The sequence below is a fragment of the Panthera leo genome, chromosome A2 (genome assembly GCF_018350215.1).
Source record: "Panthera leo isolate Ple1 chromosome A2, P.leo_Ple1_pat1.1, whole genome shotgun sequence".
NCBI lineage: Eukaryota > Metazoa > Chordata > Mammalia > Carnivora > Felidae > Panthera > Panthera leo.
Genome location: NC_056680.1, coordinates 137,566,593 through 137,584,496, shown reverse-complemented (window position 1 = coordinate 137,584,496; position 17,904 = coordinate 137,566,593). Strand labels below are relative to the sequence as shown.

The 17,904-nt window shown below is 40.4% G+C and overlaps 1 protein-coding gene across 4 annotated transcripts in view; it reads right to left on the bottom strand.

Annotated features, from left to right (window-relative positions):
- CPED1 (cadherin like and PC-esterase domain containing 1) overlaps positions 1-17,904 on the bottom strand; it is a 266,420-nt gene that overhangs the window by 8,552 nt on the left and 239,964 nt on the right. For all 4 annotated transcript variants that reach the window (XM_042923099.1, XM_042923100.1, XM_042923101.1 and 1 more), the window contains 4 exons: positions 14,258-14,478; positions 13,900-14,001; positions 13,405-13,492; positions 9,200-9,346 (listed from right to left, as the gene is read on the bottom strand). In XM_042923099.1, the coding sequence (XP_042779033.1) occupies positions 9,200-9,346; positions 13,405-13,492; positions 13,900-14,001; positions 14,258-14,478 (558 nt within the window). The remainder of the gene's footprint in view (positions 1-9,199; positions 9,347-13,404; positions 13,493-13,899; positions 14,002-14,257; positions 14,479-17,904) is intronic.

Below are 17,904 nucleotides of genomic sequence, written 5' to 3'. Positions count from 1 at the left end.
TCTGAGGTGAGCAGACTGATTATAAGGAGGTATAGACCAGTAGCTTACCAATTTAATGTTAAACTGTTGGTTCTATCTTGTATTCCTATGCAGCTCTCCAGAGACTAATTCCTGTTTTAAACTCAATTTCCTAAGTGGCTGAATATTCATGTCACTGAATTCTTGATATAATATAAAAGACTTTCATTAGTGTAATTATTACAACCTAAGTTCCAACCTTGCTCTGTTTAGATGTACATCCTGGGTCTTGGAATCTATTTTGACCTTAACTTGCAGGTATTTGTTTCCATCGATCTCTCTTGAGCTGAGTTTTATTTAAGCAAGAAAATGTTACTTAGAGCCAATTTGTGTGGACCAACATTCAAACTGCCGACTTCACCGTAGGGATTCGCTGAGCACAACTGTGGCTTTTGAAAGATCTTCGATTGGGCCCCTCCGTTTCTTGTCAGAAGAGTCCTCTAGCCCCTTGTGTGAGGCGGTGCGCGCCTGTCTGCTGGTATTTTGGACGGTTTGGGGGGAAGTTTAGGGGCTCTACCCTTCAGGTGCCAACTTGTACGTGCATTTTTCCGAGTTCAGCCTCTAGAATAATTTGTTCTTTCCCATACCCGTGTTTCTGAGTCCATCTCTGATGTTCAATTTTAAAAGAAATCGTATATATGGAGGTATATATGGACAGCCACGGGGTGGGGTGGGGTGAGGGATTCGGGGTCCACCAGTTTTGCCTACAGATTGACCCGTGTCTCAGCCCCGCCTTCTTCTGCGCCGGGCTCGTTCAAGTCTGGGTCAACCAGAGGCTCTGCGGGCAAGTGTGCCTTCCTCTCTAGTTGGTATCTCTCCTCTCTCTCATTTTCCACCGTAACCTCTTTTGTAGGCTAAGTTAAACTTCTTGAAATGAATTTGGATTTATCTCTTATGAGTTATTTCTTATTCTGTCTTTTTGGGGGGAGGGAGGTGAATAGCTTTATGTCTTTAAAGTCTTTTGGTGGAGTTTCAAGTGGAAGAGAAGATAAATGCTTGCGGTCATTCTGCCACATTTAATCTGTACTCCATGCATGATTTTTGACCTTCTTCTGTACGCTAGTTTTTCCAAAGTGTGCTTAGTGAGGTGTTAACAGTGTTATTAAAAAAAGAAAAGTGGTTCTGTGGTCAAAAATGTTTGGGGAAAACTGGGTCAAACTAAGTTAAATAGTTTCTTTGCTGTAACGGCTTTTTGGATCATTTAAAATACTAATATTATTTGAGAATCTTTACAGTGGAGGCGTACACAGAATTCCCCAAACCACAGATCCTGTTTTTACTTGGGTAGAACATCAAAACATAAAGTAGAAAATGCTAATCAAGGTAGTGCAGAGCCCATCTTAGCTTGACTTTTAAAGGTTGGCACTATTCCCCCAAAATGAGGGTTTACTGCAAAAAACGAAATAGTTATGGGTCAACATCTCTTTCGTAGGCATACTGACATTCTAGGTTCTAGTACTGCAGAAGTTGGCATGTACAGCTGACTCATGGGGTCATAACACTAGTTCACATAGAGTGACTGGCACTCTTTGTTCATCTTTTATTTAATTATCCTTTTTAAGAGAGAGACCCTGATGTAATTGCTGTTACCACCATTCAATAGAGGATGCTCCTTCCAGACAGGATTTTGTAGCAAACCATCCCAGGAAAGACTGGGCTCCCTTAGGGCTAAGGAATTCATTTTCAGCAGGCACTGATTTCTAATCTAATCATCCAGTGGAAAAAGCTAGAATTCACTTGCAGATGATGAAATGAGCACAGATTACTTTACACGGAATAAACTGTCTAGAGTCGCTTTCCCCCAAAAGGGGTTTAGGAATGGTAGGCAGTGAAAGCTCATGTGATTCCTCTTTAGTTACAGGGCCATCGAAAGGTTTTGAATGACAACATTGGGTTGGAACTATAGACACATCCTGGTGGGGATACGAAGGATGAATTTGAGTAGTTGAAAGTGAAGGTTCTAAGATGAAAATATTGCAAAAGTCTAGGGCAAATACATCATAGAGAAGAAGAGGCCCTCCAGCCAACCTTGTTCATTTAGCAGCACCCGACCAACTATTTACAGTGTCCTTGACTTGATCCTCCCCCACATTATCAGGGGCTTTCCTCCTATGCCCTCTTGTATTCTTGATGTATTCTGTGGTAGAGATTATTCTCTTTCTGCCCATAAACATGAAAAGCAGTTCCTCCTACCCTAGACTACTTTGTCTAAGTCCAGTATCTTTCCCCATTTCTTTCTTTTTCTTCCTTCTTTCCTTCCTTCCTTCCTTCCTTCCTTCCTTCCTTCCTTCCAGAGAGGGGGGGTAGAGAGAGGAAAAGAGAGAGGGAGAGAGAGAATCTTAAGCAGACTCCACAACCCTGGGATCATGACAGAGCTGAAATCAAGAGTTGGACAGTTGGACATGCAACCAACTGAGTGCCCCACCTTTTTCTTATTTTCACTTGTTGAAAGGCTTTCCAGTCTCCTTTTCTTGTTTCTTATACCTCCTCAATCTATTGTAGTCTTATTTGTGCCCCTAAAATTTTATTGAAATTGCTCTTTAAAAAAAAAAGTTTATTTATTTTTGAGAGAAAGAGCACAAGTGGAAGAGGGGCAGAGAGAGAGAGGGAGACACAGAATTTGAAGGAGGCTCCAGGCTCTGAGCTGTCAGCCCAGGGCCTGACAAAGGGCTTGAACTCACGAACTGTGAGATCACTATCTGAGCTAAAGATGGATGCTTAACTGAGCCACTCAGGAGCCCCTTTACTGCAATCACTCTTTTTTTTTTAATGTTTATTTATTTTTGAGAGAGAAATAGAGTCAAGTGTGGGAGGGGTGGAGAGACAGAGACAGAGAATCTGAAGTATGGTCCAGGCTCTGAGCTGTCAGCACAGAGCCCAATGTGGGGATCGAAACCACAAACCATGCAATCATGACCTGAGTCGAAGTTGGACACTTAACCGACTGAGCCACTGAGGCTGAAATTACTGAAATTTCTCTTAAAGTGATCAGAAAAGACCTTCTCAATGCCAAATCCATGACTATTTAAAAATCCATATCTTAATAAATCTATCCATTACATTTGACAACATTAACGCTATTTCGATCTCTACAAATTTTCACTTTTTGACTTTTCGTCGCACCACACTCTACTAAGAGTTTTCCTCTATCAGTTTATTTTCTAAATTCAAATGTTCCTATTTCTCCAAACTTTGCTTAAATATTGGTGTCTCCAAGAGTTCTATCCTCAGTTCCTCTTACTCTACTCACTTTTTCTGGATGATCTATTTTCATTGTTTCAACTGTTCTGTTTTCTGATGACGTCCAACTTTTTATCTCCAGCCCCACCCTGCACCTCAAGCTTCAGACTTGTATAGCCAACTGCCTGTAAGAGATCTCCACCTGGATGTCCTACAGGCATCTCAAACATAACATGTTCAAAACTGAATTCATCATCTTTTCCCTGAGCTTGTACCTTCTGTCATTCTCTGACTCAGTTGCTGGTTCAGCTCTAATCCATCATCCAAGTTAGGAATCGTCTTTGAGTCTTTCTACTCCCTCATGTTGCAGATAAGATCTACAGGTTTTATTTTTAAAATAGGGCTTGTATTCTCCTTCTCTCTTATGCTTGCAGTCTCTGTCCCGATTTGGGCAAGATTTTATCATCTCTCACCTGACTTCTGAAAAAGTCTCCTAACTTCTCTCCCAGACTCTGTCCTCTTTCACTCTGTCCCCCTTGATGTTATCAGACTTACCTATTTGAAACAAATATGTGACCATCTCATTTCTCTATAAAACCTTTCATTGGCTCTCCACTACCTATAGGATACAGTCTAAGCTCTTAACTATGATCTGGCCTTAGCCCACCTTTCCCAGCACCCTATTATAGTCGATGTTCTACAATATCCAGAATTGCCTGTGATTTCCTGAGAACATCAAGTTATTTCAAAGCTAATGTGGTTTACATCGTCCCATGGGGTTGAATGGCCTCCTTTCTGCCATCACCCTATTAGCCTGACTACTCATCCTTTAACAATCAACTTGGACAATTTTCAAGAGGAGGTTCACTCAATCTTCAGATTGGGTTAAGTGCCCTTTCTTGGTGTTATCACAATATCCTATTTATATGTATAACATGCTACTTAACATATTGTTTCATAATATGGGCTTTTATGCCTGATCCCCTGACTACACTGTCTTGAGGGAAGAGAATGCTTGTTATCTATGTTTGCATCACTACCATTTAGCTCAAGAACTGGACTCACAAACAAATTAAATACAAGAATAAACAAGGTTGAGGCAACTGGAACAGAGTATGGAGAAAGGTTCAGCAGAATATTTAGTAGGTAAGGACTTGGTAAGTAGCTGGTCAGAGGTTGTTGGAGGCTGGGGAAAGATAAGAAGGAGTCAAGAATGATACTAGTTTGTAAATGAGAGTGCAGTAAAGAAAATCCAGGCCTTCTAGAGAAGAAAGTTTAAAGGGACTATTATACTTCTCTCTTTGGGGATATGTTGAGTTTGAGATACTCAAGGAGAGCCTAAAAAATGTTCTCCTAGCTCATTTTATAGTAGTTAGTACAGCTCACACAGACACAAAATTTTTTTGAATTAAATTGCCATTGCTAATTTATTAAAAATAGCCATGCTGATAAATTCTGAGATCTGCTATCCACGCTAACTGTATTTGAATCAGTTGTTCTTTTTTCTCCAAAAGTCATTACCACAATTTTCTGGATAAATGAATTTAAAGGCTTTTTTCTTCATTGGGTTTATGACAACCTTTTAAAGTTTGAGGGAGAAAGGGAAAAACTTTAAGCCCATAACACAGAAGGAAAACTTTTCTAGGCCAGATAAGCTTTTGTTTACATAATTAAACTTAAATAATCAAGAGTATAAGATGAAGATTAAATAGTAATAGGACACCATCTCTCACAAAGAACTAACAATCTTTTCTTCTTTCCATGGTTCCAGAATGAAAGGAAACCTAGTGGTATTAGAGCTGGGTAGTGATCAGAGGGATTTTTTTTTTTTTGCAGGGGGGGGGTGGTGGGGGAGAACTGAGGCAAGAGGTGTAGCTACATCTGCCAGAAAACAGAGATATCATATAAGGTCTGTACAGCTGATTAGACTAATTAATAATCACGTAACTGTTGTGGTTTTGCCCCTCCTGCAGCCAGGTTTGGGCTGATAATATTTTTGTATCCTTCCCAGGTTTTAGCTTGTTCACACTAGATGTTTGCCACATAACTAACAGCACCATCCAAAACCACTCTTCGGAAAAAACTACCTGGATCCTGTTTGTTGTCCTGCATAAACGTTGGGAAAACAAAATTCCATTTCTGCCCATGAAGAGAAACACTTGCTTTTTTAACCAGCAGGAACATTTTAGTCAACATTGATGCACACTGGTTGGGAAATTGTTTAGAGATCCATGGCGGCAACATACTCTCTCTCGTGGTGACTTGACGGATGAAAGAGGTGGGCCGAGACCTCTCGTCTTACCTGTGGCAACAAGAGTCAACTGATGCAGGTGTGTTATGTCTCTGATAGAATCCTCACGACAAATCAGAGGACGCAACAAGATCTTACTGTAATGGTTGTAGCAATCCTTCTTAGGTATGTGAGGATCTATTGTGGGAATGGCTTAATTGAACACCAGAAGATACAAACTCAAATTCTCATGGTTCTAGCACAGCTGATTTTAATTCTTGCTCTTCCTGTATGACAAATTGCTTTGTCAGCTCATAAGATGAGCACAGAGGGAAAAAATGGCTATTATTAACAAATTTCTGTCCTTTAATATGTTTTACATGAGGCCAATAATCTCCTTTTCCCTGGCTTGCTACATTAATCATCAAATCATACTTTGCAAGGGCCTTTAGATTTTCTTGATTCTTTATAATAAGCTAACAGTGATTTAAGATGTTGGGTGATAGCTTAGAAAGATTGTAAAACCTCAGCGTCAGCAGTAGAAACGTCCTGAGCTACAAGAGGTGCATTTTGTTCAAGACTTAAGCAGCAATTACGCCAAAGTGATGAACGGGTGTAGAGACTTTGTGATGAAGAGAGCCAGTTGAGAAAGATGACCTTATCACTTTGCAGTGTAACTGGAAAGGCAAATGCCCCCAGAAGTATTTTAGCTCAAAAAATAAAACTTCAAAACGGTAATGCTGCTCCAGAATCAATTAAGATAATTTGGAAGATACCTATGCAGCTTGCCAAGTCAACATGCATTAAAAATAGGGCTTGAGGCGCCTGGGTGGCTCAGTCAGTTAAGCATCTGACTCTTGGTTTTGGCTCAAGTCATGATCTCATGGTTCGTGAGTTCGAGCCCTATATTGGGCTCTGCACTGATAGTGTGGAGCCTGCTTAGGATTCTCTCTCTCTCCCTCTCTCTCTGCCCCTCCTGCTCTCTCTCTCTCTCTCTCTCTCTCTCTGATAAATTCTGGGATCTGCTATCCCCTATCTGCTATCTTTCAAAATAAATAAATAAACTTTAAAAATAGGGCTTAAAAAACAATTTGTACATGATGATTACACATAATTATAAAGTCAAATAAGTGACATAATTTCACCTGACATGCTTAAATTATTGCTATGCAAATTAAAGCTATTTTTATAAGTAATATTTATAAGCCAATATTCTAGTTCTGATGGTTCAAAGAGCCTTTGTTGTAGTTCTCAAATTCCATGACTATTAGTGTCAACCGGTTAATGCTGTGGCAGGAGACACATGTAATGCAATCATGTAGGAAGGGCATCTTCTGTTTTTAATTGGAGCCATGCTGGAAATCTTTGGAAGACTTCTCCTTTTTAGACTTCCCGAGCACTAAAGATGAAAAAGAAAAACAGATACCCTCCCCTAAAATACTAATTGAAGACACATTATATAAAAAATAAGTAAATAAATAAACCTTTTCTAAAAGAGGCAAAAAAAAAAAAAAGATCAGTATATTGTCTTTCAAAGTCCCTGTTTTATGTGGGTTTTGGCAACCTTTGACTTGTTTTTGCAGCCAACTATGATACTGGGCTGGCTCAGCTGTAAGATTATTTTTTCCCCTTTCTGGCTACCTGCTCTTGTGTCTCTAAGTCTTGACTTTTTGCAAACAGAATAGGAACTCAAAGGGTGTTATATTTTTTTGTGTGTGGAAGAAATAAATAAACACATAGTCTCCTACAGTGCAAAATCTGTGCTGCAACAGCATGGCCAAGCTTCAAGTTGCTAGACCAAAACTTAAAATGCCATGCTGTCTACTGTGGGTGCAGGCTCCCACTTCCCTGAGATGCAGCTCCATTTGTCCTACAAAATTATATGTAAAAAATATAACATAGAAAAAATATAACATATCCAGAAGAACCAATGCAGTGTCAGTAACTTTGGGTAGCCATAAAAATCTGAGGACCAAAATGAATTCTGATAGTCATCTTAAGGCTGAAAAACAGGATCCAAGAAACCTTTAGTGGTCATTTCCCTAGTCAGTCCAATGACTGCCTTCTGGTTTACCAAGGGGGCCATTTGAGAAAGAACAAGAGATCCCGTGTCTGGCAAAATGATCAGATGAGACACTGCAGTTTTTTCTTCCATTGCACTTTCAGCAGAAGCTCCTAAGATCTAGAGCAAACAACAGGAGCCAAGTAACTTCATACTCCAAAACAATGTATGCAAAACTTGAAAAAGTATAGACAAAATCCAGTTTTGCAAACCTTTGTCTCATTAAAAGAGTAGGGAAATGAAGATGAAGGAAGAGAGAGATTTTCCATGTGAGTTGTCCAGATGATTGACAGTCTTTCTCCCTCATAAGGAATTGCTTTACCCTTGCTTCAAGCCAAATGAGAGGGGCCTTCGAGAGACCAACTTTAAGAAGTGGACGTGTGTCCTTTAGGGTTTGGGGAGCATTAGAATTGGTATGAGACACTGTGGCTATAGATGAGCTTTAAGATGGCCGGGAGAATGAGAGAGCAAGGGTGAGACCAAGAGCAAGAAAGAGTGAAAGAGAGAGAGGGCTGTATTGGCAGCTAACTCTATTTCTAGCAACAGCAGAGCAAGTGTGCATGAGTGTTTCTGGTGGACCAAAGGTGGGCAACAGTATAGCAAGCCTAGTGCTATTTTGAATAGTTTTCAGGAGGGTGACTGGAGTGGCAAGGTGACCCACAACAGAGGGAGGGACAATTGGAAGTCAAGGGGCCCAGGTATTGCCTCTATCAAGGAAGGCATAGTCAGAGGGCCCCAGTGGGAAGGAGGGTCTTCAAGGAAGTTTACAAAAGCACTTTAACAAGAATTAGCATGCCTTACCCAGAAAGTACATCAATGGGTTATGCTTACACCAGTCAAGTAAGACTTTCATTGTCCTTAACATCTCCATAACCTGACCCAGTGACGAAAGGGGTGAGAGAAAGAGGAAAGAAAGCTCCTACACCCTCTTTCCTCCTTTGGGCTTTGAGACCCAAGAGGGCCTGAGCTGGGGGAAGGAAATGACTTCATGTGGTTATAACAGGACTGGGCAATTTTAGTACTGAACTGTCATTCTTCTTATGCCTGAAAATACTTTTTCACTCTTATTATCTGAAAGTGGTTTTAAAGTTATGGGACTTACTAAGATTTTATTCAAGTGATATAAAGAGGAAATAATCACAGAGTTTGAAAAAATGGTGGGGGGGAAGGGAGGTTAAAATTATTGTCTGCTATCACCTTATCAGTTTAGCCTAATACATTACTGACCGCAAATGAATTAATTTTCACCAGGGGTGTTGGGGACTACTCAAAACACAGGCCCACCTGTTTAATGCATTGGATAAACCAATGGAGGAAGGTCGTTCATTAGTTTAGCACATTAAATTGTCTTGATTTTCATGCTCCACCAAAGAGATTTTATACCTTCTTTGGCCACAATTTCCTATGGGAAGGTTGAGAGTCTGTTAGTCAAGGCAAGTGCTCTCCACGTTTCCATCTTCCTGCTTTCATTGACCAGTGGTCTTAGTTTTTAAATGTCTACATAAAAACTAATTCTTTTTTAACATCTTATTTTGTAGAGTCTCAAGTTGTGATTGCTAAATGCTCTGGCTGAATAATGGTGAATACATCATTTAATCTCCTTTGGACATAGTTTTTTAATACAAAATAAGACTGAGAATATAATTAAAGATACAATGAGCAATCTAACCAATCAAAAGATACAATAAATAAAGAGCCAGCATAAATACCTCATGGAAGTGACATCCACACGTCCCCTGCAAAAACTCTTTGTATCGCCCCATCGTTATAGTAAATGTGTCAACCACTTCATAGCCATATGTCTTTGCAGCATCCAGAATAATCAAATTTTCTTTCCATAAGTTCTGAACTTCACTCTATATTGCAAAAGAGAAGAACGAGAATTTTTATTAAAAGGATTGTTTTATGATTTAATAACTCAGGTAGAAATCATGTAAATATAGTCTTTTTTTACAGATAGATCCCACTGCAGGAAAAAGACTTAATTTCACATGCATTTTTTAAAATTTTATTTGAGAGAGAGAGAGAGAGAGCGAGAGAGCAGTGGGGGGGGGTAGTGGTAGAGGCAGAGAGAGAATCTTAAGCAGGCTCCACTCTCAGCATGGAGCCCGATGCAGAGTATCGTGATCTGAGCCAAAATCAAGAGGCAGAGGCTCAAGTGACTGAGCCACCCAGGTGCCCTTCACATGCATTTCTTTTTTTTTTAAATTTTTTTTCAACGTTTTTTGCATTTCTTAAGTAAAGATGTGTTATCAGTTTTTTATTCAAAATATAAATATGAACATTTATGTATATATAAAAAACCAACACATAAATATCTATAATGACACAGTTTGGAACTTTCCCTTCTATGAAAATTTGTTTTATTTCCGACAAAGATCCACTGAAATATTTAAAAGTCTTACTTTAAAAGTCAAAATTTGAAAATCACAAAGGCTGTCTCCATCTATTTGGACTTTTATTCATTTAGTCATTTGAATATTAATTAGTGTCTGTTTTGTGCTTAGCTCTGCTAAGGGACAAGAATACAGGAAAAATAAATCATGACCCCTGCTCTTAAGACATTGTATTCTAACAGGAGAAATAGATTTGTAAGCATTTGCTCAGTCCTTTAATGGATTTAAATATGCTGGGCTCTGGGCTAGTCAGAAGAAGGAATAGCTGTGCAGGGGCAGGAGGACAGCTGGACAGTGAGGCCTCGGGAAGAGGATCCAAAGCAGAGTGAGGTTTGCCTATTGGATGGAGGTGGGGGCACCAGAGAAGAGGAGTGTGCTTCAGAGGGGCAGCAGAATTGAGTGAAATTTCCAGCCGCTGCTTTTTTGGATCATATTCTTCCCTCCCTCCCAACCATGTCCAAAGCAACAATGGCGCTTGGCAGAAAGTCTAATTCAGATCCACTGCTGAGAGGAGGGACCCTGCACTAACTACTCTAACTCTGAGATTCCTCATCAGCCTGGTTTAGGATTTTCTTAGACTGACCTGTAGTCTGAGACTCTTCCTACCTCATCCATCCGTCCACTCCCTTCATATCAGACACATTACAGCCAACCACAGTGCCCAATGCATAGTAGACACTCAAAAAAATATTTGGTGCAAGATTGAGGGATATGCACTGGGTGCTATCCCCTGAAACTCTTCCTGCCTACTTGGCACCCTTCCCTTTATCCTTTCCAGACATTCTCCTTAATAAATCCCCTTATTCTGCTAATCTTGTCTGCTGTCTGTTTCTTAGAAAACCCAAACTGACAGAGGGAGGAGATTGCTCTTGCCTTTTCTAAAGGACAAAAATGCTGTTCATTTTCCTGGTGAAAAAGTGAATCACTTGCATTTGTTGATCAGGCTGCAAAGTAACAGAAGCAGTACACATAGGTCTAATTTTCTGTCTTCTCCACTGTGCTAGCATACCTAATCTTTATGTGACATCATTTCCCCCAAAATAAAAGTAGTGAACAGAAAAAATTCCCACTGAAGGAATCTAGAGCAAGGAAGCACATGTGAATTTCATCTGTGCCATCATGTGAACCATGATGCTCAATATTGTTTGCAGGCTTCTTCTTGTCCAGTTACAAGTATTTTCTCAACTTTAATATGTCTGATTATGAAAGGTATATGGAACTTTACAGTAAGCAGTTTCTTAAGAGAGTTTTCTAGAGAAAAGTTGGTTCTCTGGGAAATAGATTCTGAGACGGGAATTTGCATAACAGTAGAGTGCTTTGGGGGATCAAACACTTATAAGGAAGTGATGTAGCTCCAACAGAGGCTTTTTGTGCACCCCCCTGGGAGTTTTAGAGCTGGCATGGTCCCTCCAGGATGGCCCAATTGGGGAAAGGGGACTGAATCTTGGCACTCCTGCACTGGCAAGTTGGGGCTCTGCAGAGAAAGGCAGTACTGTCGGCAGTCAGGTGTGAGTCCTTACTGGGTCACACTCCCAGTGGCCCAGTTGAATGAATATTTCAGCCTTGAAGGGGCGATCTGGGAGCAGCTAAATCATATGATCACTCCTTGCATGGGATATTTTTTTGAAAATCTACCATCTGCTGAGAATTGGGTTTTGCATTTGGGGTACCAGAGTAAGCAATGCAGCCCTCCCGCCCCAGTCCTTGCTTTCACAGAGGTTAGTCTAGCAGGGGAGACAGACAACCAAGGATTGTATCTGTTGAGCGACATGAATAAAGTCACAAGACATTATTATAGGAGTTCATAGCAGGAGTAGCCAATTGAGTCTAGTGCATCAGTTAAGTCTGCCCCATGGTAAACTAACACTGGAAGGGTGACTGGAAGTTGTTCAGGTGAGGAGTTGGTGAGAGGTGGGCTCCATGAGGAAGGAACACTGATTTCAAAGACCTGGAAGTGTCTGAGAGCATGGTGTGCTTGAGAAACTGAAAGTTGCCCAGTAGGACTGAGCTCAGTAGTGGTGCGTGTGTGTGTGTGTGTGTGTGTGTGTGTATGTGTGTGCACGTTTGTGTATATGTAGGGATGAGTCCACAGAGGAAGGCAGAGGCAAGCTCGTGAATGGCCATGGAAGCCTATGATTGAGTTCACCCTTAGTTTCTGCCTCCACTTGATATTATCCCTTTCTCTTTCATTCTATTCTTTCCTTTCCATTTCTCCCCTCCTTTTGCCTTCATTCAGTTTGAAAAGACTGATGAGGACCATCAAAGCCCTGGTGGGAAGCATAGTATTTAACACAGGATCTGGCACAAAGCAAGTGCTGTAGAAAAGTTTGCTGTCTGCTGAGATGAACTGATTCAGAGTTAGGAACCTACATATAAGTAGGGGCCCTAAGTACTCCAGTTTTGGCAAGGAGGAAAGTGGGGCTCAGAGAAGAATTCTCAAGAATCAACTGTAACCTTGACTATAGTCTTCAAATAACATTAAAGGAGATTTAACTCAAAACCCACAGCAAAAATTATCAGAGGAGCCCTCGTCTAATCCCTCAGTCTCCAACCCTTCAGCTACCCAACATGCAAACTACCTGCACTCATTTTAAGTGACCCTAACTTCCCCACACTAACTCCAAGAAGCTGAATTTGGAGGCTTCACTTGGGCCACTTTCTACCAGTTCTGTTTTTGCATCACAGATCTAGCATCTCGGCAGGCGAGGTGGCAAGAAGGGAGAGGGGGTTGTATGATCTGCACCGGGGAGAGCTAGGAGAGCTCAACATTATTATACAAAAATAAATCTCACTCAGTTTACACAGTACACGGACAGCTCCCAGTCTCCCCAATTCCCAGTGCTCCCCTGAGCTCCCTGAAGCAACTGCACACAAACCTGCCTGCCGGTGAACTCTCCTCACTTGAACAAGAGCAGCTGGTTCTCTTGCCTACAGATGTTGCCTTTTCTTTTCTTAGACTTCTATTCAGTGTTGAGACTAATTTACTCTTTTCGAGAAGAACTGGTCAGAGGCTTCTAACTCCTCCCACTTATGAATATCCAAGGAAAGGAAAAACTAATGATACTACTTCAAAGACTTTTTTTTTTGAAAAGCAATCAGTCAGAAATCATCTTCAAAAAAGCCACTCTTCCCCAAAGTACTCATTGATACTGACAATTTCATTTGTGGTTCCAGCATGAGTCTTTAAAGGTGTATGAAACATTAGTGGGGTAAGGGGATACTTAAAGCCTAATCTCTCTCATCTACCCCCCAGTTCTTTGTTTTTTTCATAGCTCGGCATCCCTTTTCTTCTCTTATGAGCTCAAAGCATCCACAATGTATTCATGTGATATGGTCTCCTTATTTCCTGGAATAATTATAACTGGTTTGAAATCATAATCCTTAACTATATTATCCTCCTTTGATTTTTATGAAGGCCACTGAGTATTGCGTAGTGTCTTGTGGGTTATTTTTCAGACACCAGCAAAGATTCTTATAGGAACCACAAAGTTCACATAGCCTGGAGGGAATGGGCCTACCTGTGTCAAGAAATGCAGTCCATCCACTGGCAGATGAAATCCAATTCCCAAAGTTTTGATGATCACAAGGATATTGAGTAAATTTTCCCTGTGAATCAGAATTCTGAGGTCATAAACTTTGATTACATTTCTAGATGTTTGTGCTTACATAAACAAATACACTGGAATTCTTCTAGAATGTGATAATTAGCATATAAGACTAAATTCTCATTTTATAAATATGATACATTTTAGGGTGGTTTTTTTTTTGTGGGTAGAGTTTTATGTGCCATTGGGCATGTTTTTACCCATAGTAAATTCACATTTGGATAATGAAGAGCCATCCAGTGATTGGATACGAAAGTATTTTGAAACATTTTAAACTAGACTTCAAGTATGTTATTCTAAATTACAAACTGCTCTTTAGATAGAATCTTGATGAAATTTAGTCACATTAAGGGTGACTTTTCTTTTTAACTTAGGATACTAATGACAGTTATTACTTCAGAAACCTACCTCTTCAAAACCTTGTGAATAATTTGTAGGTGATTGGAATTAAGCCACTGAACACCACCAACGACCAATACGGTCTGGCCTGTATTCTCCAGGGGACGTGATCTGAAATCCAGGAAGGAAAACAACACATGTTGCCTTGAAACAGATGGCAAACATTTTAACAGCAGTGCCTCACATTTCACTGAACCATATCTAGCATCCTGATCACAGGACCCCCTTGTCGTTTCCAACTCATTTTCAGCCATATTACTTGGCATTTAAGCTTTTCAGCACATTTGATATACAGTGAGCCATTATGACCGCTAGTAAAACATCAGCACATTATGGCATTGTGCCATACATAAGAGTTCCATTGTACCTTTGCAAGAGATGTTCAAGTGCTTTTTCAAATGTTGGTCTCAATGAAGGGCTTATCCAGAACTGGGGATAGTAGGAATAACTGACCAAAGTCTTCCCACCATTGACATTGTGGTAGAATTTTGTGCCATGGACCTTCTGCCATTCTTGCAAGGTTTCATTTAGTCTTTCGATCAGATAGTACATTATTCCTCTATTGGTTGAATCTCCAATGAAAAGAATCTGTAAATTAAAGAAAAATATTTGCTTTCAAACCTGATGTTTACAGGATGAGAGATAATATAAAATAAGTGATTTCTTGAGGACTCATAAAACCACAAGTCTAATTCTTTGAAGGAGAGCCCTTTCAAATGTTAGAAATGACATCCATCATATTCTCCCCCAAACCTGTTCATTTTCCTCTCTTCCACACTCCTAGCAATGATATCAGTCACTGACCTGCTAACTCATGTTTAAAGCTTTTTGCTTTACACTACCTTCAGGTTCTCCTCCTCCTTTATGCTGTTTGCCTTCCCATTTAATTAGCTTCACAAATTTTATTGATTCAAATAGGTATGAACTATTTTAGTGCTGTAAGAACACTTAGAGATTTTTCTAACCTCTTTGTTTTATAGATGAGAAAACTGGGGATCTGCAGAGGTTAAAAATCTCAGTAAAAGTCATGCCACTACTTGAGTAAAGAGCCACAGAACCCGGAGCATGAGTTTCTGAACAGTCGTCTATGTCCCCAGGAGCAGATCCCAGCACCATTGGCCCTCAAACACTCATACTCATCACCTCTTCCACATCCCCTCCCAGTGTGGCTCTGCTTCAGGCTCCCCTTAACTCAAATCTGTGCTAGTGGCCACCCTTGAATTCATTCTACACACACAGTACTACAGGGATAAATTTCCAAATGCCTACTTCTGGTCATGTTACTTTCATGCTCAAAAACCTTATCAGCTCTCCATTTTCTATAAAATTAAGCCTAGTTACTTAGGTTCAGCCAAAATTTGCTAAATTTTTGTTGCATATCAGACTTTGCTGGGTGGAGATTTCACACAGAGTACTCACTTCTAATCTTCATAATTGTGAGGTCTGAGTCATTATTCCTATTTCACAGATGAGGAATTTGAGGCTCAAAGAGATTGAGGTCATAAATCTAGTAAATGGGGAACACAGGACTCAAGCCTAGGCCCTTTAACTCCAAGTGCAAGATCAATGGCCCCATCCTCTCAATGCTTTCCGTCATGTAAGATTCCTCCTTTTTCACTGAACATGATTTGCACTCCACAACATCTGTTTCTCCTTGTACTAATCTGTCTAGAAAGCTCCTCCCTCTGCCACCCCACCTGTGTAAACGCTACACAACCTCCAGACCCGAAACAAACATGTCTCGTAGTAGGTCTTGCCCAATGCCCCAGCTTGTCCAATGACCTTGTCTGTCCTCTGTGATTTCATTACATTTTTAATTTCCATGACAGATGTTATCAAAGACTACATGAAACTATGGCTATTTGTGTCTGTGTCTTTTTTTCTCATATCATATCAAGAAGTATTTGAGGTCAGAGCCAGGGTTAATTTCTAAATTCTAATTTCCCCCATACTACCATGCATGCACTTTAAAAATATTTATTGAATTGAAAGTCAAAACGACTTTTGTTAGAGACAATCCTTTTTAAGGTCTTTGAACAGGTTGATTTCATTCTTCACTTTTCTCTCTCTGTATTGAGATTTCTCTTTCCGTTAGCCATGCACATATTTTCCTCTGATTTCAACAGCAGTCATTGCTATCACTTCTCAGGCACGACTGCATTTGTCCATGCACAACAAATTAGGTGAGAATCTGCAAAAGTTTGTCCTTTCCATGGTGAATGTACTCAATTAGCTGTGTGAAGAAATGCCAGAACGTCTCTGATTTGCCCTCAGATCAAACACCATAAGCATCATCGAGTTGAACTGAATAACATAAGATGCCAAGGCCCCAGTCACCGATCCTCTTGGTCAAGTTCTATTTGGGGCAATAAAATTCCAGTATGATTAAATAACTTGTGAAATCATTTGAAATTCTTACTTTGACCTGTAACTATTTGTATTTCTGGCCCCGATTTCTGATTTTTAAAAGGGGAATTGTGAATAATCAGGAAGGCTCTTAATTTCAGACACAGTACTAGTAATTTTCCAACTCCATCTGTATTAGTTTGCTGGAGCCCCCATAACAGAGTACCACAGGCTCGGTGGTTTATGCAACAGAAATCCATTTTCTCATGATTCTGCAGTCAAATGCTCTTCCACTGAGCTATACCCCCCATTTTCTCATGATTCTGGAGGCTAGAAGTCCAAGATCAAGGCATTTGTATGGTTGATTTCTTCCGAGGGCCTTTCTCCTTGCCTTGTAGATGGCCATCTACTCTATGTTTTCACATGGTCTTTCCTCTCTGTGTCTGTGTCCTAATCTCCTCCTTTTTTTTTTTTAACGTTTATTTATTTTTGAGACAGAGAGAGACAGAGCATGAATGGGGGAGGGTCAGAGAGAGAGGGAGACACAGAATCCGAAACAGGCTCCAGGCTCTGAGCAGTCAGCACAGAGCCCGACGCAGGGTTCGAACTCACGGACTGCGAGATCATGACCTGAGCTGAAGTTGGATGCTTAACCGACTGAGCCACCCAGGTGCCCCTAATCTCCTCTTCTGGTGAGGACACCACTCACATTGGATGAAGGCCCACCCATAAGACCTTATTTTACCTTCATTGCCTCTTTAAAGGCTCTACTTTCAAACACAGTCATATTCTGAGGTATTGGGAATTAGGACTTCAACATATGAATTTGGTTGGGCGGGAGCACATTTCAGCTCTTAATACCAGTAAAAGGCCTTTAATATCAGCTTTTTAAAAAAAGTTTTAAAATTTATTTTGAGAGAGAGAGAGGAAGAGAAAGTGCCTGCGTGAGCAGGGGAGGGGCAGAGAGAAGGAGAGAAAGAATCCCCAGCAGCCTCCTCTCTGCCAGTGCAGAGCCCAACCCGGGACTTAATCCTATGAACCAGATCATGACCTGAACTGAAATCAAGAGTCGGGTATTTAAACAACTGAGCCACCCCAGCACCCCAAGATCAGCTTTTAAACTAAATTGCCACTACAAGTTTTCCTGAAAGTTTCTTTTCATTATAATATGAAGCTGCAATCCCTCCTATGGATCTCCAGGCAGCCAGTAAGGTCACTGGGTGTCTGTATTGTGGGTTACAGAGAGAGATATAGAGGTTTAGGAAAATCAAAGTAGCTGCACACTATTGAGAGAAGCACATCTCTATATAGTTGGTCTTTTCTGTGGGATTATACAAAGATAGAGCCCACCAAAAATGTTAGAGGCAAAAAGGGTTAAGGGTCAAAATTCTTAGGTATGGTTATTTATTAACTAGGCAATTTTAGACAAATTATATGATCCCTCCAAAGGTTCATTCTCTTATGAGTAAAGTGGGGACGATAATAGCACTTTTGAGGACCTCAATGAGATTTTAACACCTGTCTTGTTCCTGGCACACAGAAAGCATACAAAGTGGGCTAGCATTAAGGCATAGGAAGGGCACGGAGCACTTTTGAATGTATTTAGTGTGACCTGCAGTGCACTGCTAGCCCCTGTAAATTCATTAACTTGTTTAGAGAAAATGTCAG